Source organism: Puntigrus tetrazona, chromosome 22 (genome assembly GCF_018831695.1).
Source record: "Puntigrus tetrazona isolate hp1 chromosome 22, ASM1883169v1, whole genome shotgun sequence".
In the NCBI taxonomy this organism is placed as follows: domain Eukaryota; kingdom Metazoa; phylum Chordata; class Actinopteri; order Cypriniformes; family Cyprinidae; genus Puntigrus; species Puntigrus tetrazona.
In genome coordinates this window covers 9,332,668-9,356,654 of record NC_056720.1, presented here as the reverse complement: position 1 = coordinate 9,356,654, position 23,987 = coordinate 9,332,668, and the positions used below count along the sequence as shown (strand labels likewise).

The following is a 23,987-nucleotide window of genomic DNA, read 5'->3' as shown; positions in this document are numbered from 1 at the left end:
TAGCAGTGAGACTGATTAGAGTCCTCAGTCCTCGTACCTGTGCCGTCTCCTCCTCCTGCCTTCTCTTCTCCTCCTCGGTCTCCACCAGACGCTGTTTAGTGTTGAGCAGTTCTTTGTTTAAAACATCAGCTTTGTCCTCAGCCTGTAATTGCAAAGTTTATTAACACACGAGGTTTAAACAAGAGCCGAATGTGTGAAGTAGCGTAGAAGTACCTGGTCCAAGTCGTTCCTCAGTGCTATCTTGCTGGTCACCAGCTCATGGGCGAGATCGTCGTTCTCCTGCTCCAGACGCATGCTGGCCTCCTGTAACCGCCGGTTCTCTCTCTGCAGGGACACAGAGACACTGCATTTATGACCTAATGGTGGGGACGTCATGCAGATTTACAGACGGAGACTGAAGAGACTGCAAGGAAAGCTTTGCACAGGCTGCAGACTCAAGTTTCCCAAGCACTCACATGTAAGTAAGCATAACGAATGTAGAAAATGATGGTGTAAAACGCACCGTTGCACAACATACATAAATGCAACAAACTAAAACGTCAAAATGACAATTTTTTTTTGTCTGTGGGAGAGCATTAAAAAATGAGCAAAATAAAACAATGTGTATATATATATATATATGTGTGTGTGTGTGTGTGTGTGTGTGTATATATATATATATATATATATATATATATATATATACACACACACACACACACACACAATATATTCCAGGATAGAGAGATTGGTAATAATAGAGTAATAATAAATAAACATATACAACTGTAAACATTTCTAATTATAAAAAGAAAATAAATTAAGATAATAACAATTAGGATAATAATAGAAAAAAATATATAATAAATATTAAAATAATAAAAAATCTGATAATTATAATAAATTATAATAATAGGAAATAAAGTGGTAATAATAGTAAATAAAATATTTACATTTGTAAGACATTTTCTAATTATTTGAACATATTGGAAAATAATTAAAAATAATAATAGTTACAAAAATATATACAATGGCAAATAAGCTAACATGCTGTCAGATTTGAAATGGTATGAAATTATGCATGTTTGTATATTAAATATTTAAAGAATGTATATTTAATTTTTGGAATTATCCAAAAAATATATTCCACACAATTCATAATTTACCAGACAGCCCTTCTCCAGCATTAAATAAAAGCATGAAACACCAAAAAGCTGCACATTTACTATATAAAAACAAAGACACTACAGGCGGCTAGAAGCCATATGCACAGACACTTGGAGATCACATGGCCATCTAAGAGCAGTATTTCACATCCAGTCTTGAGAAACAACGCTAACGACCGCAGCGTGACTCTGTGTTGCCTGATTAGAGAGTAGCCGTTGTCACAGGGAGTCTCCCACCGCCTCACATGACACACATTTCCTTATCAGGAACAGGAAAGCTGTCATCTGACTTCCATTTACAAACACACACACACACACACACACACACACACACACACACACACACACACACACACACACACACACACACACACACACACATACACACATACACACATACACACACACACACCCACACACCCGCTGGTTAGGTTGTGCACAGCAGTTGAGGTAACATGGAAAGGCTTGATTGCGCCAAATCGAAGACACACACACACACACACACACACACACACACACACACACACACACACACACACACAGGCAGAGAGGTTAGTAGCTGATGAGCTCTGGTGGGCTGAAGGCTTACCTGTAGCGTAGACCCAACCACAGTCAACACAACACCCACGAGAACAAGAACCGCAGAGGCCTTCCCCATCCATGCTCCACCCCCCGCCACAGCTCATTGGTTAAATGGGTGAGTGAGGGAATCTCATTGGTTAGTGGGTTGAGTGAGGAAGAGGGTAAACAGGAAGTGACAGCCAGGAAACCACTGAGTAATGGAGCTTCCTTTAATAGCACGGTTAGCTTTCAACATTGAACGATGCTTTGCATTTCCATTCAGATTTCAAAGACATTTTGCTTCCGCTTGAACAACACAAACCTCAAAATGTAAAAAAAAAACTATAATACAATCAATAAACGGCATCCATTTAAATAAGAACATTTCAGTGAATGTAAACATGGGATTTAAATACGCTAACACTTTGCCCTTTTACAATAATAAAAGAATGAAACAAGGCACTTAAAAACAAAAAAGCATCAGTTTTCCTTCATCAAGAGCTGTAAATAAATAAAATTATCTGTGTAAAATAACAGGCGTACAAAAGCAGCATCTACAATGTGAGCGAGCGTTTTGGCTCTTTCCCTGAGACGTACAGAGTCTGTGGTTTCCAGAGCGGCCCGTTAAACAGTCCTGAACTGAGACAGAGCGAGATGAAGATGAATGTAGGAGGTGAGGATGAGGAGGAGGATCAGAGGAGGTGGAGATTAATCAGGTTCCCTCTTACCTGATATCGGTCTATTGGGTCTTCCTGCTGAAGCTGACTCTCTCTCAGAGACTGGTACTCCTTCTCAAACTTCTTCAGCTTCTTCGTCGGCACCTGAGGAGGAAATAAAACGGAGGTTTTTCATCAGGTTCGGAAAAAGCGTAGAACAAGACCGTACAATTGTTATGCTTCATAAATACTGTTAAAACAAAAAAACAACAATCTAAAAGCACCCCCTCTTTAAAACACCAAGGACAAATATTTTATTTTTTATAACAATTGATTCTGATAAAAATATCCATTACATATATTATACACTTTACAAACGATAAAAAAATGATGATTTTTAAATGTATTAAAATGAATATTTAATGAAGTTACATAGGAAATTATTCTTTAGATTACAATTACATTACGTTATTTACAAATAAAAAATGTAAACAAAACTGTATAAAAGTGGAGTTATAAATGTACTGAGATTTCTATTAAAAAACAAAAAAAAAACACTTGCATACAAAAAATGAATTACATTACAACTATATTTCAATGTTAATTACAAATATAAACTTTGAAATATGAAAATGAATATAAAATTGTATAAATAGAATGATTATATTTTATAGTATAAAAACAAGCAAAATAATATGTAATGTAATATAATTTATAAGAAGACTATTTGCTACTATTAAAGTCAAAAGTAAAAATCGTATTACTATGTGTCTCAATAGGGTAGAACACTTAAAATAGATGTAATATATTCTTACATAGATCGTTACATCATTTTTTATGTTAATATACTTTTTTAGTATGTTTCTCTAATTTTTTAAAATTCTCATGACAAAAAAAAAAGAGAAAAAAAACTGATTAAAATATAATAAACAAGAAAATCCATGCAAATACTATACTGTAACATTATAATATGAGACCTTGGACCACAAATTGTCAATTGTTTTCAAAATTGAGATTTATACATCCTCTGAAAGCTGAATAAACAAGCTTTCCATTGATGTTTGGTTTATTATTAATCTGAGGGTGTGGAAAAAAATCTAAATACTGAGAAAAACGCCTTCAAGTCTGTCCAAATGAAGTTCTTGGCAATACATATTATTAATCAAACATTAAGGTTTATTATATTTATGGTAGGAAATTTACAAAATATCTTCACGGAACATGATCTTTACCTAATATCCTAATGGTTTTTGACACAAAAGAAAAATCTATAATTTTGACCCATACCATCTATTTTTGGCTTTCGCTACAAATATACCCCAGCAACCAGACGCTGCTCCTAACATTATTTAAATAATAGAAATTATAAAAAAAAAAAAATAATGATTAAAAACAAAAACACACAGACACATAGTTTTTCCACATATTTGGTAAAATATCAACAACAAAACCAAAACTGATTCAAGCCCTTCCTAAACTTCCTGAATAACAACAGAAGCAAAACCCGGAGCTGTCTGGAGGAGCCAGTGATAGCGCAGAGCTCGTGTCCATTGCTATAGCAGCGTGAGTCTCTGAGGGTGGAGCGTGCTCGGTGAAGCCGGTCCTGAGGGGATCTCTTCATCCGGCTTTACTGCAGGAGACTTGGTTTATTACAGTCTTTATTCAGCAGGTCCGGGATCAGTCCTCGTAAAGCCTTTTATAATTTGCTTCTTCGTTTGAATTCGACGTTGCTCACACACAAAGCAGAAACATTTATTCCCAACCAACACGACGTTTTGCAGTAAAACGAACAGCCGTTTGGGGTTTCCACACAACATTGAGAAAGTCATCGCGTGTCTCAAAAAGAGCTTCTTTGTTGTTTGTAACTGCATCAGATCTTCAGAACAGCAGCTCATTGTTGGGTTTCGTTCAGTGTGTTTGACCTCTGACCTCAGGACGAGGGTCATCGGAGCGAGAAACTGTCACGCTCGCTGAAGTCTCAATGGCAGCGGAGGCTTGTTTTTGCGAAAGCGGTTGTAAGGATGACGAGGCAGAAGCTTGTGCTTGGGTAAGAGGACTTCTCCATCTGAGAAAAAAAGACTTCAAACTGCCACCTTTGCCTTTCGACTGCAGCACAAAGTGTCTGTTTTGTGCCGTTCGAGGAATGTGAACATGATACAAACTCTTCAGAAACTAGGAGAAGGAAACAGTCGATAATATCAGGACAGAGAAAGAAAGAAGACAGAAAAAGAGAGATAAAGGATGGAATATAGTTGCTAGGTGCTCCATTTTACTGTTCATCTGAGTAGTACCCTATGAAATGTCTGTTTTAATTATTCTGGATTCATTTTCTTTTCTGTTTAAATTTTTTAAACTCTATTTTAATGGTCTTATTAATCAAAAACATATCAAACATATCTTATTTAACAGCTTTGAATTAAATGTTCTTTTTTCCCCCACCCTCTTTTACTCGGTTTCATTTTCTCTAACCAAAAGTTTCCCATCAATTTTTTGTATTCGATTTTAATGTTTTAATTAAATTTTAGTACTACAGAGCATCTCTAATTAACTGATTTTATATTAATTAGATGTATGTAGCACGTAACCACAGAGTAAGTACACATCAGTATCGACAGCTGTAATATTTCTACACACATGTAACGGTATGTGCAAGTTCAAATGTGTAACAGGAAAATATTCCTTATTTTTATATGTTATTATTATCAATACTACCATTATCACATTTAGTAATATATTTCTGGCGCACTTTCTTCAAATTAAACCTAACTTTTATTTTGACGGGTTGTTGTAAAGACCTTTAAGTTTCTGCCTGTATCCACTTTCTTCTTCCTGTCAGAGCGGGCACAGCCATTTCTAAATTTTATGGGTCTAACTTCAGTTTTTATCTACGTCCAGCTCCAAAACAGTGTATTAGTGTATTATCTTAATTATAAACGCACCGGTTTGTAGTACAAACTGTTTTACCGGTTACTGCACATTTTGATTTAGTTGTACTGACCTACTTTTGATGTATTCATCCAAAATGTTGCTTCAACATTCCACATTAAGAAGTAAATTCCATTTTAAAGACCTAAATTCGCATCGATATCGTCAGTTTACACACTCGTCTGCAACTTTTTTTTTTCAATTTTGTCCCCCCAAATTTTCCAGCTCGTTATAGGCAGGATGGATTCTGATTGGTTGTCAATGTTTTTATCGTTCACCCAACGATATTGTTTCTCTGTGCCTTTATAGTCATAGCTGTGGTGTGATCTTTTATATTGAAGACAATTTTTAGAACTATATCTTTATAATTATTGCTCTTGGTGTGAACAAAGAGCAAAAAACTAAACAAGCAGCAGCCTATTAATCCGACAGCCAGCGGTGCACGTAAGAGGCCAGGCATCATTAGATGAAGAGATGCTAAACGAACGCTTAGTCCGGATGCGCTGTGTAGCCACAGACCACAAATCGACATGTTGAAATGGCACAACCGACATGGCAGTCAAGCTATCAGCACAATTTATTTGGTTTAACACTCATAACAGTCACACGCATGCGGAAAGTTCATTCGGTAGGTTTCGCCTCAACAAACGTTGTTGGTGATCATGACGTTTTTAGTATAAACACAAAACACCTACACAGGTATGAATGAGTAGCTGATCTTTCCATTCACGCTGACAGCACACATTGTTTCCCAAAAAAGCGAATGTAAACCGAAACACGTCACGATATCAGGAGTACGAGTGATTAAAAAAATTGTCTTTCACAAAGACAAAAGCAAAGCTTAGTTGTGATTCGTCGGATTTGTGAAACCAGTGCGTTTGCATATTCAGGTAACTAGGTTCATCTAAGTATTCAAAGCATCTACTTGAGGGGAAAATAGTCATAACATGCAAAATTGCATTGGGTTGGCAACCAATGGCTTGCTCCAGAACACACAAAGTATTTTCAGCTCCGAGCTGGCATTCCTTCGAATAAGGACATAATGGGGAAAATTGTACAGCCTTGTAATTTCATTACAGGACATTTCTCAAAGCCTGAGACGGTATCAAACGAATAAGCTCAGAGGAAAGAGGCTCTAAATCAAGACTAGACCATATTCTTGTTCATACACAAAGGTAAAAGCAGCCGTATGTCTATGACTTACCACCGGTTTAGGTTTGGAGTCAGCCACCAGACTGGCGAAGAAATCCTCCTCGTTGATCTGATTGATAACATGAGCGTCGTAAGCCACCGTTATCGACACTTCCTGCATCATCTTGGCAAAGTTTCTGAGCACTGACGAGCGAGACAGGTGAGCTTCGAGAAACGAGGGAGGGAGGGAGAGAGGGAGGAGGAGAGAGCTGACAAGTCTGCTGAGAACGGGACCAGTAGACAAGTTTCTTTACGGATGAGGGCCGGCCCCTTGAGGCGGGAAATAAATGCAGGGGGGATGGACCGTAGAGGAACACTCTCTCTCTCTCTCTCTCTCTCTCTCTCTCTCTTTCTTTGGTTTTGCCTTCCAAGGATCGTGTATCCTGCTCAGTTCCTCCAAAGAGACAAAGCTCTGCGAATTGCAAAGTTGTGACGGCTGTTATCGCCACTGTCTCATGGGCAGCGGTGGGAAATATGAAAAGCAAGGCAAACAGAAAAGGATGAAGAGGCAGGGGAAATTTGGGTTTGTCAGACAAACCACAACGGGGTCTTCTAACTCTCCTGGCGACTCTAGTGTTATCTTCTGTATCTTACCTTCCAAGAGTAATGAGGCCTTGGTTTAATAAGTATCTGAACGCAAACATCCGAGCACTCGAGACGATCGGAGTCATCCAAAGCTGTTTGCACTCCCAAAGCACGTCTTCTTTCGATTAAGTCCTCTTTCAATATCAAGGGGATGTGAAATTTGGAATTGGGCTGGTAATCCGCCGAGGGGGAAGTTCGTACGGCTTTCGATGCAAGCAGGTGCCTGTGAATTCCATCACCCCGTAAGCTTATTACCCCGGCGACTTGATCCTCTTTAAATTCACTGTTTCAAAGAGAAACAACCTCTTTGCATTTCCTCTTCTTGCACATGTGATTGGAAACGGCTGGGATCACGGGTGGCAGAAGTAATCTGTGCACAGCTTCACGCTCTCTCTCTCTCTGCGAGTGTGTGTGTGTGGCGTCTGGTGTCCAGGGCTGATATGGAGATACAAGGCTTCCTGTCCTTGCTACATAGTCTCCTCCCTCTCAGCCGTCTCATAAACGCATCAAGGCGACGTCCCAAAGGCAGAATCTTCTAGAAAACCGCAAGACTGGAGACGGTGAGGATAAAAATATCACTTTTGAGGTTGAGTGGCAGGCTAAACGTCTTTATTCGCCCACTCCAGCGCTCATTTTGGATGAAACGCCTCATTGATCTGCTCTCCTGCCTATCTTTCCCTTTTGTTTGCAGGAGATAAAGAGGAAAGTGAGACCGAGTACACATAGGCACACTGGAAACGTTGAGGCGTGGTCAAGGCATATGCTGGGAGCGAGGACAGCGCAGAACTCATTAACGCAAAATGCAATATGTCGAGAAAATCCTGTTGCAAAATCAGAAGGATCAGACGGCTTGTTTATTTATGGTCTTCCCCACAACAGAAGTGAAGTGTGTGGAGTATATGTTGCAGGTATAAACCTATCCCTCTCGTTAGGGCGTGGAAGAGACGCGGATCAAGGGTGCTTGGAGGTGGGTGTGGACTGTAGGGAGTTAAAAGTGGCAGAAAAACAAAGGATAATGATCTTACAGACACATGATTCTGGAGTAAAATGAGGCTGCTCTCTTTTTGTGGACTTGCTGATGAATGCACCTGTTACATCACCTCACTCAGGTGCTGGTTTCCCACAGAGATCTTCGCCCTCTCTGGTTTCTCATTTCTCTTTCTTTCGCTGGGTCCTAAACTCTGACAAATTCATGGTTCTCCGTCCCAATAAATAGACAACATAGCATTGAGTGCATGAGATACTGTTTTACCTAGGCAAAAAAAATAAATAAATAAAAATAATAATAATAATAATTATTATGTGTGTATATATATATATATATATATATATATATATATATATATATATATATATATATATAGATAGATAGATAGATAGATAGATAGATAGACATTTATACATGGATAAAAAAAAGAGATATTTTTATAATACCAGCAGATTTGCCTCCAAACTGTAATAACTAAAAAGCAGAAGCTCTTTTATTTTGGCATTTGTTCTGGCATACTGCATTCAGATATTCATACAAAAAGTATTCTGAGGTACTCAGAAATGCTGGCAGTGACTGGCAAAAACAAACAAACAAGTAAAAACAAAAAGAAAATGCTGGTGGGGAAAGAATGAACCTCAACTGATTTACAGTATCATAATGAATTTAAAATAATTGTTAAAAGATAAAGGAGAGCTAAGATCAGGAAAACTAAAAGCATTAATAATACTATACAAAAACACACATACAATATGTATGTATACTGTGTTTATAATGTATATATAAATACACACATACAGTATACAATTTATAAAATTATATTTAATATTATATAAAAATATATTTAACATAAATCATGGCCACACTGTTACCACACTGTGTGTGTGTGTGTGTGTGTGTGTGTGTGTGTGTGTGTGTGTGTGTGTGTGTGCGTGTAAATTCACATAGCATATGCCAAGACACAGACAATATAAGTACATACTAGCTATATCCAAGAAAATAACTCTTTAGCAACACTGTTTGGACACATCATTCTCAAAGTCGCTTAATTGTGGCGCACAGTCATCCCTAGTTAAACAGTGTGTTATATAATTACTGTATTACTGGAGCACAGCACTGAGTGACTGGGGCACAGGAAATCCTGCTGTTAGTGACAGCGAGTCTGCATTTACAACAAGAGGGAGAAAGAGAAGTAGGAGGGAGGAGATAAAGGCAGTATCATCTCCATCTTTACTCCTCCTTCCTTCCTGAACATGCACACTCAACATCACACATATAAATATAAAGTAACCTCTGTACCCAACAAAAATAAACTCTTCAACGTATGGAAGAAGCAATAACCACAGCAGAAAACGGTTCAGAGCCTATAGGAGTCCTGTGGAATGGGTTTCAGGGAGAGAACTGTGGGAATAAATCCTTGAGTCTTAACTCCACCTTGTTTCAATGGAGCCTTGAAATGCAGACAAGGTCTCTGCATTCCCTGAATAACTGCATGCTAGCTTTGTGGTGTAGTGCTTCACATTTCTTAGACAATGCAAAGTAACCTGGGATTAAATGATTAACCCCCGTCAACATAAGTCCGTAACTTTCCACCACTTTCATCATCCGCCAAGCATGAATCCGACCAACTAAAAGCACACCTCTACACTATAAGCCACACAATTTGGAAATTCCTTGTTCAGCGCACATTCAAAAATGCAGATCAATTTCACATTTAATACAGATACATTTTAGATTTAAATATATACGGTGGTTTGTACAAATCAAAAACTGAAGTAATCAAGTAATGAAATTATGTATAAATGCAGAGTGTTTGATGACTTGCGGTTTCTTACCTTGATATTGCAGGCTTGCTCCATTAGGCGCCGAGCGTTCTCTGCAGCCCTGTAGCGCTTTGGGAGCTGGACCCGGAAAAATTTAAGCGCACCCTCAAAGTCAGCTTGAAGCAGGTCTTCCTTCGAGGTCTGCATGCAGACAGAAAAACAGAACTGGTTTAGGGTCACTTCAGTAGAATCAACCTGATAAACTGCCTGAAGAGGAACTTTGCTAAGTGATTGTTTTCCTCATTTATGTTTGCACTGGCCTTTTGAGAACCTGACAAAGCCACGCAACCTTTTACAGATGCTGTATTGTTTAAGCATAAATCAAATATTAAAATCCAACTATCCAATGTCAACAACAGTAAAAGTAAGATTTGCCCAGTACAATATAATTTTTAAGGGAGTACCAATACTTAAAGATATCGAAAAGTTAATACTTTCATTTTATGGCCAATATAACCAATTTATGGCCAAAAGTTAATCTGCACTTTGCTAACAGAAAATAAAATAAATACACATTAAAAATAAAACATAATAACATTGAAATAAATAAATAATAGCAAATTAAACATGACAAAAATAATAGCTTGTTCACTGAAATTGAGCAAAAACTCATTAATAAAAAACGGCATCAAATATTTTGAATAAATATTTAAAACATTTACAAATAAACAATAGTTCATATGCTTCAGGTGAACTCAAGGCATTAAATACATAAATAAATAAATGCACATTAAAAAGGACAAAAATAAGCTGCAAGTTAATTCTTAGCATCAAATCAATCAAACAAATAAACAAACAAACCAGTACATTTAAAAATGAAAAGGAATAATTCATATGCTGCAAGTGAACTTAATGTATTTAAGCACTGAATAAATAAATAAACGAATAAATAAAACATTACAAAATTGATTGAATGCCGCGAGTGAATTAAAACATCAAAGCAAATAAACAAATAAAACAACTTAAACAGAAGAGCTGCAAATGAATGTAAGGCATCAGAGCACTGTCAATGAATTTAAATAAATACACAAGCAAAGCAAGCAAACTAAATAATTCCACATAAATATAATAATTTGTATGTTGCAAGTGAACTATGCACTAAATAATAAATAAATCAAAGCACTGTTAATAAAAATCTTTACTTTTACAAAGGCCACAGGCACAGCTTAGTAAGAGCTACATATAAACACACAACACATAAAGAGACATGAAGACGGGCTGTGTTTACAGCAGCTGCCCCTCACCGCCAGCAGCCGGGGCACAAACAGACGGTGACCCATGCCCAGCAGCCCCATGACTCTGTCGGTACAGTCATTGACCATCCCGCTCTTGTCCTCTCCAGCGCCCCCTTCCTCCAGCCTCCGCACGGCGGGGGGCATCTGAGCCCACAGCGGCGGGGGCGAAGGCAAGTCTCTCTCTGGGGTCAAAGGTGAAAGAGCCTCTTGGGCTCCTTCAGGGTCCCCAGCATCGTCCTCCCACGGAGGCTCCGGGGCCGACCTGGAGTCAGCCACGGTGTCGTCCCGAGGTGGCTTCCGATCTGGGAGAAATTGGTCCAGGCGGTTGATTCGGTAGCGCTCAAAGCGGTCTGGGTGTCATTCGATCATGATCCGGGCGTCAAAAACCACTTCGGCTCAGCAATGTAAACAATATCAGAGACCACGCCTAGTTTGAAAGACGCCAGAGCAAACCGAAAGTGGCTTGACATACTTCAGCGCTTCGATCCCGGGTTTATCATTGGCCGGCTCCTCCCGAAATCCCAAATTTGCAATCTGTTGCCTGGCAACAGGCGAGAGGAGAGTCGCGTGGTGCTGTCGAGACGGACAGACCGTCTTCCGTGTTTAGTCTTGGACCAGAAGTTGAGTCGTCGTCAGGTGGATCCAAGTCGAGCTCAGTCCTCGTTCTGGTTTGGTCCTGAGTCTGCCAGCTCCGCCATCCCGTCGAGGTCCAGAAGTGTCCCAAAGGTGTGGGATGAAGGAGGAGCGACTGGGTGGACGTTATCGTCTCCTCGTCCTCCGGCCTTCGTCAGTCCAGCTCCGGCGGCTCAGGAAGAGCAGAGAGGAGCGCGTGAGAGAAAGACGAGATGCTCGCAGAGATGCTGTCGGTGCTAGAAAAGGCGGCGGAGCGGAGGAAAGGGAGGAGGAGAGGAGGATAGGAGGGGCGTCGCGAGGGAACGGGAGACCGAATGGACAGTGGACATGGCCAAGGCTCCGATGCAACTCATGCTAAATGCTAATTGCTGCTGGAAGCTTGCTGAGGAAACAGACACGGGGACATGTGGAGAAACAGAGCACACGAGATGGAGGGGTGTGGAGCGGGAGAGAGAGAGAGAGAGAGAGAGAGAGAGAGAGAGAGAGAGAGAGAGAGAGAGAGAGAGAGAGAGAGAGAGAGAGAGAGAGAGAGAGAGAGAGAGAGAGAGAGAGAGAGAGAGAGAGAGAGAGAGAGAGAGAGAGAGAGAGAGAGAGAGAGAGAGAGAGAGAGAGAGAGAGAGAGAGAGAGAGAGAGAGAGAGAGAGAGAGAGAGAGAGAGAGAGAGAGAGAGAGAGAGAGAGAGAGAGAGAGAGAGAGAGAGGAGGGGGTTTGGGAGCCTTCAGGGAGAATGTCGTAATGGTTAGCCAATAGGAGCGAGGCAGTGCAACCCCCTCTCTCTCTTTCTTCCTCTCTCTCTGTTAACACACATCTCTTGCTTCCTCACGCACATTCACATCAGCTTCTGTCCACCTGATTTCACTGCTTCCTTCTGGCCATTTAAAGAAGGTGCAGAAAGCACTAACTATAATATTTCTTTTTTTTATTATCTTTTAATCCTTTAATTATCTTTTGTTATTTAATCGGGGGAAAAACACACACACACACACACAGGCAAGCTGTCAATAATATGGTTAGTTTATATTCCACCGAAAGACATAATGTTTTATTTTACAACAGTAATGGAATATTGTATAATTAAAATAAAAAAAGCTCAAAGACAAAAAATACTGGATTATTGTGATAGAAATATAATTATAATTGCCGCTTTAAAATACCATTCAGATATTTTAACATTCAATATGATAATTGATATTGTGATATTGCGTGTAAATGATATTGTTTTTGGTTATAATTTAGATTTCTTTTATATTATATAATATTATATTATATGCTTATATTATATTCTGTCATTAAGTGTCTTGTAATTGATTATATATATATATATATAATATGAAATATATATATGAAATAATTGGTTATTTTATAATCAATTATAAAACATTTTCATAGAGAATTTATAGTTTCATATACATTATTTATTATTATAATAAGTTATGTATTTTCTATATGTGTGTCACTTTTATGCAAAAGATATGGAATAAAACTGGGAACAAAATTTGAAATGAATATAAAAATGTCCTTCGCATTTATATATTTAAACACGTATTTTAAGTCACGTGTATTTTCTTATCACAATACACATTGTTTCGCAACAATATAAATAACGCCATGACAGATCACATGTCATAACAATTACGTTAAACGCATTGTTTACCTTCAAGATGACAAATTATATCACAAGCTTGTGTAAATCTAGCACCCTGAGATCTGAGGATTCATTACAAAAGCCCTCGCAGTTCCTCTTCAGCGAACACCTGGAGTTTGCCGAGCTTTAAAAAGAAACCAGAAAGCATTATTCTGGTCCTCGCATCTGCTGTAATTACAGAACAGGGAAGTGGAGTCTATTTCTCCACATTAAATCAGCGGATGTATCCGCGTCCCCTCCATAGGTTAGCTCAGACACATTCAGGCCAGCGCAGTCCGCTCCGGCAATAGCTCCATTTGTCATTCTGCCATCGCAGCTTACACAAAGGTGTGGCTCTGTGGATGAAGCTAATGTGTAAGTGCTGAGAAGGCTGCTGGAAAGCTTCACGGCAGACGGAACTGGTAAAGCGATAATGACAAATTGCCATTTGAATCGCAATGGAAGCTGAATAAACGCTTTATTGAAAATATTTGGCGTTTAGAGGTGAATTTTGTTGTAAATTTTTGTAGTAGCTTTGCTCGTCCGTGAATGACGCACCATGAATAGTGCTGTATCAATAGAGCTCTCGTGGCATTACTGGGCTAATGACCCACAGCTGCTTACTGTGTCATCTATCGTGTCGCTGATGATCAATAACACCACCACAACAAACCCGAATGCAGGCATACATCACTCCGACAGCAGCCATACGGCTCGGATCAACTTCCTTATTATGTGGTGTTAACGAGCCAATGCATCTTATGAAAAGAAAAATGCCATTTGCGTGCAGGAAAAGTGATAGATTGAGATTATTTCCTTTTTACGCTGCATTTCCTAAACTATGTCTCCATGTGTGGTTATTTGTATTATTATGAAATGATATACATCTTGTACTGGTTTTATCATATTGCTATGGATGAGATTGTAGTACTATATTATGATACATATGAGTCCTTTCTGTTTCTTGTTTAATATTGCTCATGGCAAAACCAGAAAGCTCTGAACAGCCTTACAAATAATTGTTTAAAAAATAATAATACATTTTTGTGTGTGTATTATATATATATATATATATATATATATATATATATATATATTAAATTCATTTACATAAAAGAAATAAGTCAAGACGATATATCTTCTGACCAGCAGAGGGAGACACACTCAATATTTTAACTTTAGTTTTTGTTGTATTACATGAAACCACGAAACCCTGCTGTATTAAACTGTAAAAATAGCAATAAATCATATGTGGCAGGATTTTTACACAATTTAGCAAATTAATTTCCCTGACTGTTATGACTAAGATAGGGACTTAATTAATGAAAAAAAAAAAAAAAAAAATACTACACTCAAAGAAAAATGCCGTTGTTATTGGTAAATATAATATAAATATAAATATACTTTAAAATTAAAAAAAAAAAAAAAACTTGGCAACCAACTGAAATAAGTTTAAACTGGAGTATTAAATTGACAGAAAGTATATATATATATATATATATATATATATATATATATATTAAAATGACAAAATTAAATGTTAAAACAATAAAACTAAATGTTCAAAGAAATGGTGTTAAGATAAAATTGTAATTATAAGATATTATGAGAACAGTTTTCTATAACTAAAATAACCATTTTTTATTAGAAACAAATGAAAATGAAAGTAAAAATTAAAGAAAAAATGTTGTTTTGGCAACTAACTGAAATAAGTTTACTGTGAAGTACTATGCAATATGATAAAACTATGTTATTGTGATGAAAGCAACAAAAATGTTACATTTACACTTAAAAATATAGAAATTAATTAATACTATAATATATAAACTGCACTAAAACACCAGATTCTAGCTAACAATTTAAATCTGAAAACAAATAACTCCCCAGCTTTTATTGTTCGAATTAATATACAATTGATTAGTTTACAATAATTCATAAATGGGACAGGGATTTTAAAAAGATTTCACTCACAAAGAACAATTTCTCATTTCTGAGCACAACTACATACATTTCGGTGAATTTTGACTTTTAATTCCCTCATATAAGCCACCTCTATCCCTGACTTTTCTGAAGTATTAAAAAAAAAAGAAAAGAAAAAAAAGCAAATATAAGCACGGTGTTGTGCAGTACCTTCAGAAGAGCCAGCGCCACATTGAAGATGATATTCAACCCCTGCGAAAGACAACAGAAACAGAAAAAAACTATTAAAACACACAGAATCATTTCTCTGAACACTAAACTGCCTGGAACGACAAAACGGGCCACATACAAAAGGTGCTTTATTGTAATAAAGACGCTACGGTTTCATTTAAACGGCGCCGCAGTGCTGTACTAGCAAAGGGAAGTGCCATGTCGAGCGCATTTGCATTTCCCAAAATAGCTTGAGTCATACAAAGAGCTCAAATGTGTGGGAGTGACGGGAGCCGAAGGAAGAGGCAAACAATCTCGCTCGCACACGCTCAGGTGGACTGACAGGCAGGTGGATGTGAAGGACGGAGGGGTGTGTGTGTGTGTGTGTGTGTCAGAGGGGAGCAGGTGGCATCGCAGTAGCGAGCGGAGAAGCAATGCTGAAGTCAGCTCCGCATGGAAACACCCGTCTCGAGCATCGCTTAGACAACCCGTTCACATGGCAACACCAGCTAAAAATATCCCGCCTTCTCTATTAATAACAGACGGTGGAGGCTATCTGTCCCCGACAGGCTCTAGATGGCGCTAGGGGGCTAAATGGAAATTGCAGGGGGGATAATTGTGTGTCTGCGTGTGTTATATGTTCGGCGTATATGAAGTTGTTTTTTTTTTTTTTTATATGTAGATTTATGAAAGAAGTCTCTTTTGTTTGGTCAAAAAATACGGAAATACAATCTGTAACGCTGACAGATATAAAAATTGTAAATAATTTTTTATTTGAACATATTTTAAAATGTAATTATTTTTATAAACGATTTAAAGCTAAATTTTCAGCATCTTTAGTGTCACATGATTCTTAAGAAAATGCTTAAGGAACAAAGAAAGTTTTCCTGGAAAATGGTGCAGAAAAAAACTAAATATTTTGACCAATTTTTACAGTAGAAAGTATAAGTGATTTTTACAGTACAAAGCTTATATATATATATAGCACTGTCAAACCAAAATATGTTTTTGTTTACATAATATAAGTGTGCGCTGTGTACATTTATGTTATTATGTATATATAAATACACATACAGTATATTTTGAAAATATTTACATGTATATGTTTAGAATCATAATTTATATTCTAAACTATATAACATGAAAACAGCGTGTGTATTTATACATATTAAATACAGCATACACAGCACACACAATGCAATATCACTTAAAAATAAATATTAATATTACAAATACTAGATGAGTTGTGCGTATATGTATATAAATAAATATATACACACACTAAGTTTTATGTTTTTATATAATTTAATAAAATTTGTATAGATAATAATACTATATATATATATATATATATATATATATATATATATATATATACATATACACATTTTTATTTTCATTTAATTTATTTATTAAGATTTTTTCTTTACAGCAAAACTATTTTCTTTAGACACACTTTATTTATACATTACATACAAACACACACTTAATGTAAATAAACTTATTAAATTAAGTTAACTTATAAATGTGTAGACTTATGAATTAGATCTACTTACAGATATATAATTTATTAGTTAAAAAAATTAATCAAATCAAAGATTTTGTGCTAGTAAAAGAATAGCCCAGGTATTATTTAATTCTCAAAAGCTCTATCCGCACCATCCCTTGAAGACCCAACTTTGTTTCCAGACGGACTGATAACAAATCCTGTGTGCCCTTAGTCCTGGAAGTTGTTTGAAGGTAGCCAATCAGATTAGAGCTTGCCAAAGCAAGAAAGTGCTTTCTTTTATTGCGTGCAATAGTATTAGATGGCATGATTTTAAAACTTCTTTAGAACAATATGGGAAAAAAATGTATGAATACACAAAAAACACACAAAAAATTGAGAGATGCGTGAATAAGAAAAACTATGATCACTACAAGTTACTTAACAGTAGAGCCAGAGCCTCAAAAGAAGGAAGAACACTAAATGAATTAGAGATGAACTGATAGATGGATAAGGAGAGAGAGAGAGAGAGAGAGAGAGAGAGAGAGAGAGAGAGAGAGAGAGAGAGAGAGAGAGAGAGAGAGAGAGAGAGAGAGAGAGAGAGAGAGAGAGAGAGAGAGAGAGAGAGCGCATCTAACAGATTCTCATCATGCGATTCATTGACTGAGACAGGCTGAGGAAACTTTTAATTGTCTTGCCTCGGGCTACCACAGACGCTGAATGAAAGGAAAAGGGGAGAAAAGCGATGGGAAAAAAAATAAAAGGAAAAGCTCTCTGAGGAGCAGAAAGGTCGAAGCGTTTCTTTTGGAAAGACACAAAGCCTATTTCTAAGAAGTCAAAGATGTTTGCTTTGGGAAATCTAACAGAGTTCAAGAAGTTTAGAAACAACTGAACTTTCCGTCAGTTTGATGTTATGCTGGAAACACAGCAACTATTTATTTAGACAGAAAAGAAACGTTCTAAAAAAAAAAATATATATATATATATATATATATATATATATATATATATATATAAAAAATAAAGATAAAACAAATAAGCAATCCTTTAAGTTTATCTTTAGGGTTTCCATAAAAGTATGTTTACATAATGAATATATGTATGTATGTATATATATATATATATATATATATATATATATGTGCCTACTCAGTGGTTAAATGACTTTCGGTTACTGCAGTTTTGTGATTGGAGGAAGATGTATCACCTCGCACAGCAGCAGGTCGGTGATATGGAAGACCATGCAGAGAGGGAACTTGGCCGTAAACAGTGTTAAGAACCACTGGGATGCGTACATATGGGCCTCTAGGTTCAAGTCCTGGAAGTGAGACCACAGGTCCGGCAACTGCTCCTGCAAAGAAGAGAAACAGTCGCTGAGTGTGAGGGAAATAAGCACTATGCCTTGTGTTTTATTTATCTGTTGGGGTTACTGAGATGACAAGTTAACAGAAGGCAAGAAACTTCAGCAGGAAGTAGACTCAAACAAAAAGAACAATAGACTACTGACCCCTTTCTTTCCACGAGCTTTCTGTTGGGAGACTACTAGACTACAGCACAGGGTCAAGAGTGCAGTTATAGAGCAAATTACTAAAAAAACAGCTTTAATTCAAAGAATTAAATGTGCTTTAATGTCCTTGAGTTTGTGCTGCTGTGTTCATAAGAACGTGTTTGTTTTGTGTGCTTTTAAAACAGAGGTTATGAGGGGTATCAATAGAGAAATGCTCAGCGCTATCCCGAGGCAATATTGAAATAACAGCGATGAAGCAGAAGCTTCTCTAACACTGCACTGGAAAAACTTTTTTCATTCCTAAAGTACACTTAATCACTGTTAATCTGATCAAATCTTTTGGAGTTCACAAAAATCACTTATAAATCAAAATAAAACTTCAAGTCAATCTGCGGCCAACCCATGGGATTACACCTCTATTACCCAGGGGCAGAAAAATAAAGTAAATAAACAGATATAAATACATAATAAAAATGAACAAAATGAATAAATAAAATAATAAAAAAATACATAAAATCACACAATAAAAAATAAAATGTAAATAAAATAAATAAATGTAAAAAAAATAAAATAAAATAACACGTCAGCTCTCTTTAACAGGCAGCATAATTTGAGAAATAGCAACAGTGACGCTTGTTTCACAAAAAGAAAAAAAAAAAAAAAGTTCCACTGCGTATTCAGAGACAGATTACAGAATAAAACAAAAGAGGTAAGTGATATCTTAAAAGGCACATCTTTTTAAATTAGCATCTCAAAAAGACCCGGAGCTGAAGAGAGAATTTTTTCTGGGTTAGATTGCATTGTTAAGATGGGAGAGGCAGGAGTGTTAGGTTAACACATGCAAAGTAAATGATGAGGAAGGAGGAAGAGACGGGAATTCTTCCAGGCACGCTTTCTGTGATCGATGCTAACGCTCTTGTAGTAGCAGAGCTAGTCGATACTAACCAGGTTGGGTTTAGCGCTGAAAGAGGCCTACTTCAGGCCTAATTGCATTTGAGCACAAAATTAAAACCCATTTTCCAGCGCATTAGGTCTAATAGCTTACAAGAGGGCCACCGCTTACACTTGAGACGTGCAAGTACAGCCTGATAAGGGGCGTACAAGACTGCGTGTCCCAAATCACGTGATGTAGTATAAATAGTGCGAATAGTGTGTAGTGTGCTAATAGAAAATGTACTCTCTTTACGACACGTAGACGAGTTTATTTCTTAATCGTAGAAGATTTGGGGAAATGTAGCATCGCATCACTTGCTCACCAGCGGTTGCTCTGCAGTCAACGGGTGCCGTCAAAATGAGTCCAAACAGCTAATAAAAACATCTCAATAATGCACAGCTAATCCACATGACTGCAGTCTACGGATTAATGTCTTGTGCATTGAAAAACTGCGTTCGTCTATCAAGACAAAGCCATCAAGAGACAACTTAAACCATCGCTTCTGGCAAAAATAATCCATAGTTATAGTCCAAAAATAATCTGTAATAACAAAATTCCATCCTCTGTTGTCTTCTCACATCAAAATCCAACCACATGTTTGATTAGACATGTTTTGGACTGTTTTAAGTGGTGCTCGATTTGTGCAGATTTCTCTCCTGATTCAGATGACATGGCTTTTTCAATGGCTAAATTAATGTTTGTAAATGTAAACACATATTTATTTAGAATTACAGCAAAAGATAGAAATAACTGACTTAAAACCATGTTTAGCTGGTGACAATGATATTAATGATGTATTTGTTTTTTCCAAACATGCAGCTTTGTGCTTCACAAGATAATAACTGATTGACGGGAGTGCTGTGGATTATTGAGATGTTTGGACGGCACCCATACACTGCAGATGCAATGCTAAATTTCTCCAAATCTGTCCCGAGGGGAGTTCATATTCAGCGAATTGTCCCTTTTTGGTGAACTGTTCCTTCGACAAACACTCAAAGGTCGAACCTGCAGCAGACGCTCCAGCTGGTAGAACTTGCAGTGAAGATCTTCAAAGTTGTTTTTGTAGAGATCCCGGAGACCGTATTTGTACATGATCTTCACCAGCACGCAGAAAGCTTGCTCCTCGGGCATCTAACGGAAAAAAACAAAAAAAGCCAGAGACATCAGCATGATATTTCAGATGCTAACCCTTTCTGAATAAATAAACACAAGCAGCCCGTGATGTTTAGATGTGTCAACTGTCCTTCTACCTGTCTATGGCAGTCTACAGTGATGCTATCAGAGTTTGTTTGTGTTTTTGAGACGGAGAGCGAGACAGACAGAGAGCTGGGTATTAAATCACACAGACAGCGTGTGTGTCCTGAGCTCAATGGGTTCCTGCAGGTAGACGGGCTCCGTCATTAATATTCCTGACAGCTCCTGAGCTTCCTGGGCAAGGCCACGAGAAAGACACTTACACTACATTATAGAAATCCCCAAACGCGCTCTAATATCAAGCACCGTACGGGGCGTCATCGCAGAAAAGCAAGAAACACCATCTTTATTCAGCCCTCGCTTTAATTAAATATGGAATTAACCGTTTCATCAATGTCTTTCTCTCGCTTCCTGCTCTTTTCGCCTACTGTTAGCTCAATAACAAGCCTCAAGAAGACAAAGATAAGGCGGGATGAGGTAGGTTTCTGTTACACTTTTATTAGTGCTCGTTTAGTTAGGAGAGCTCTCTTAAAGAAAACTCTTCGTACCGCTGATTTATGAGCACAGCGGTTCAGCTTCAAGATGAAACTAACCTAAAAAGTTGGTTACGTTACTAAGAGAAAGTAACGTGCACTTCTGTTGTGGTATAAATTCGCATTTGAAAACATAAGAATAATTTTGTATTTTTGGGTTAGTGTCTCAAATTTGTTTTTAAATACATTAAATGTAAAAAAAAATGGATAAAATGGATCTTAAAATAATAAAAACATTTAAAAAAATCTTAAAATAATAAAAACATTAATAGTACAAATATCTAAAACATCATTAAAAAAAAAAAAAAAAAAAAAAAAAAGAATCTAAATGCAACAAAAAATATACCGCAAACGAGACACACAAAAACAAGACAAAAACCAAATAAAACAATTAATAAAACAAGATACCACAAAAAGAAGAAAATAAGACAAAAAATAAACTAAAAAACAACAACAAAAAACTAATAAAAGAAAAAACTAACAAAGAAAAACAAGATACCAGAAAAAAATATAAGACAATAAAACACTAGAAAATACAAAAAAAAAAACATAAAATCAATAAATAAAATAAAACAAATCAATGGAAATCACCTTGCTGCAACAAGCTACATGATTTGAGGTAAAAATCATGTCTCTAACATGTATGGATGTGCGGTGAACTTTAAACTCCACTCATCCTGCTGGATACTTACATGTAAAAGTAACACGGCTGCCAGAAATGATTGACCTTGGCAATAGCCAATCTCCTCATCATACACAGAATAAGCCTATGGAAAAAACAAAAGTTTAGACATTGTGCACCAAAACCAATTTATATATTTTTTGTTCACAGGAATGTAATGCTATTTCTCAGTTTCTGAACCATTTGTTGTAACATAATAAAAAAATAGTAAAGAAATAATAAGAGTGATATATTTTTATTAGTATTGGAAAAATATTACGTATTAAAGAAAAAATAATTACTTAAACACATCACAGTTTAAATCTGCATGTCTTGTTAATGCAGCTTCGTGTTGTCTTTAAATCACAAGCACTTCATGGCAACATATGCCCCCTCAGAGCCGAAGGATTTTGTCTCCCGGATTAGCTGGATTGAAGGTCTTTTGCACAATTTAGGAGGCTTTTAATCTGCCGGTGCCAATCAGCTGATGGAGAACCTCTTAAGTCTTGACATAAAAGAGATTTAACAAAAAACACTGCACCACTTTTCTCATCCACTCAATACTTTTGTCCTGTATTTTCTAAAACACAAAATTTCATGATATATATATATATATATATATATATATATATATATATATATATATATATATATATATATATATATATATATATATATATATATTTTTTTTTTTTTTTTTTTAATATATATACATTTTTTCTATTTATATACATTGTGTTTTACATAATTATTATATTTTATTATTTATTATTGTATAATAATTATAATAAAATTAATTTGTGAATAACAAGCGTCAAGCAACATAACCAAGCACTATTTCTGAACGGAGCTGATTTCTGGTCAAAAGGTGTGCGTCGTTTAAAACTGCTCTGTTTTATGTGGCTCATTCATTCAGATTTTACAGCCAGAACCATCTGTTTAATTACAGAGAGATAGATGTGTGCTTAACTGGATAATTGCCTGCTGGATAACTGCATAATCTATTACTCTAGCATTGTTTCTAAATATAATAATGAATCCATGACGTGTACCTATGTTTAATTAGCAGAGTGCACAAGTCATTTTCACAGGCGCGAGGAGGTGAGCTCAGCACATGTGGCTGGATATCTATCAAAGCCGTTCGCATTACGGCAAAACAAAAGGTCAGTGGATGGAGATGTTGCAGCGGTGTGGTGATGCTTGTTACCAGACGGCAGGAGTGAGTCATGCCTGCAGGACCAGCAGCTTTCTCCTCACCTTGCAGATCTTGTAGAGAGAGTCTTGGCCATCGCCGCCTGAGTCTTTGAAGTAGTCGTGAGCAGGGAAGGTGCGATGGATGTCTCTAGTGATGACGGCTTCCTGGGCGGAGTCCTGTGGATCAAATCAGGAGTAAAAAATTTGGATTATTTTTATTGTTACTACTATTTATTTAAATAATTATTCATAATAATTGTAAATATTATTACTATATAACAATTCAAATAAAATATTCATTAATATTATTATTGCATGCTATCTTAATTAAACGTGTTTAATGAAAAGAGATCAAAATAATATTAATAAAATAAAAATAACAACAATAATATATTTTGTATATTACATTGATTGGATTATAAAATATTTATTGTAATTTATTTATAATTATTTCTTGCACTTTTTTACTATAATACACACTGTGTTCTGAATTATTATGCAACATTTTATAAATCCCATCTTAATAACTTGTACTGATTTTGATGATATTTAATCATATATAAGTGATATTTAATTGTCAGATTAGGCTGAAGTATTCTGAATATATAAACAATAATATTATTTAATATTAATAATGAAAAATTTAGAAGATTTTGTATTAAATTATTATAATAATAATTCTAATGATTAATATTTCCATCATCATCAATAAAATGACTGCATTATAAAAAATTTTTACCATGTAATTTATGAAATATTTCAAATGTTAATTATTCTTCTATAATAAAAATACGCATTTTATAATTTACATTATTCATTAAAAAAAACTGTATTATAAAGAGACAATTGGACAATTGCTAGTCAAAGAAATTGATATTTAATATGATTATTATTATTATTATTATTATTGTTTTGTTTTCCCCCCCACAGGAACCAACAGCAAAACAGATTAGTATGCAGGCAGATGAGATACAGATGAGGT

General features: G+C 36.3%; 1 protein-coding gene across 6 annotated transcripts in view; it reads right to left on the bottom strand.

The window, feature by feature from the left end:
• The window catches only part of rabgap1l (RAB GTPase activating protein 1-like), a 76,530-nt gene that overhangs the window by 3,661 nt on the left and 48,882 nt on the right, over positions 1–23,987 (bottom strand). The window contains exons 14-22 of one of the 6 annotated variants that reach the window (XM_043223815.1): positions 23,069–23,182; positions 21,843–21,917; positions 20,429–20,554; positions 18,190–18,333; positions 15,497–15,538; positions 9,887–10,015; positions 2,435–2,527; positions 214–324; positions 38–142 (exon numbers count right to left, since the gene is read on the bottom strand). In XM_043223815.1, the coding sequence (XP_043079750.1) occupies positions 38–142; positions 214–324; positions 2,435–2,527; positions 9,887–10,015; positions 15,497–15,538; positions 18,190–18,333; positions 20,429–20,554; positions 21,843–21,917; positions 23,069–23,182 (939 nt within the window). Of the gene's footprint in view, positions 1–37; positions 143–213; positions 325–1,734; positions 2,346–2,434; positions 2,528–6,491; positions 7,556–9,886; positions 10,016–11,118; positions 12,164–15,496; positions 15,539–18,189; positions 18,334–20,428; positions 20,555–21,842; positions 21,918–23,068; positions 23,183–23,987 lie in introns of those variants that run through there. The other 5 variants (XM_043223816.1, XM_043223817.1, XM_043223818.1 and 2 more) reach the window with 5 other exon arrangements.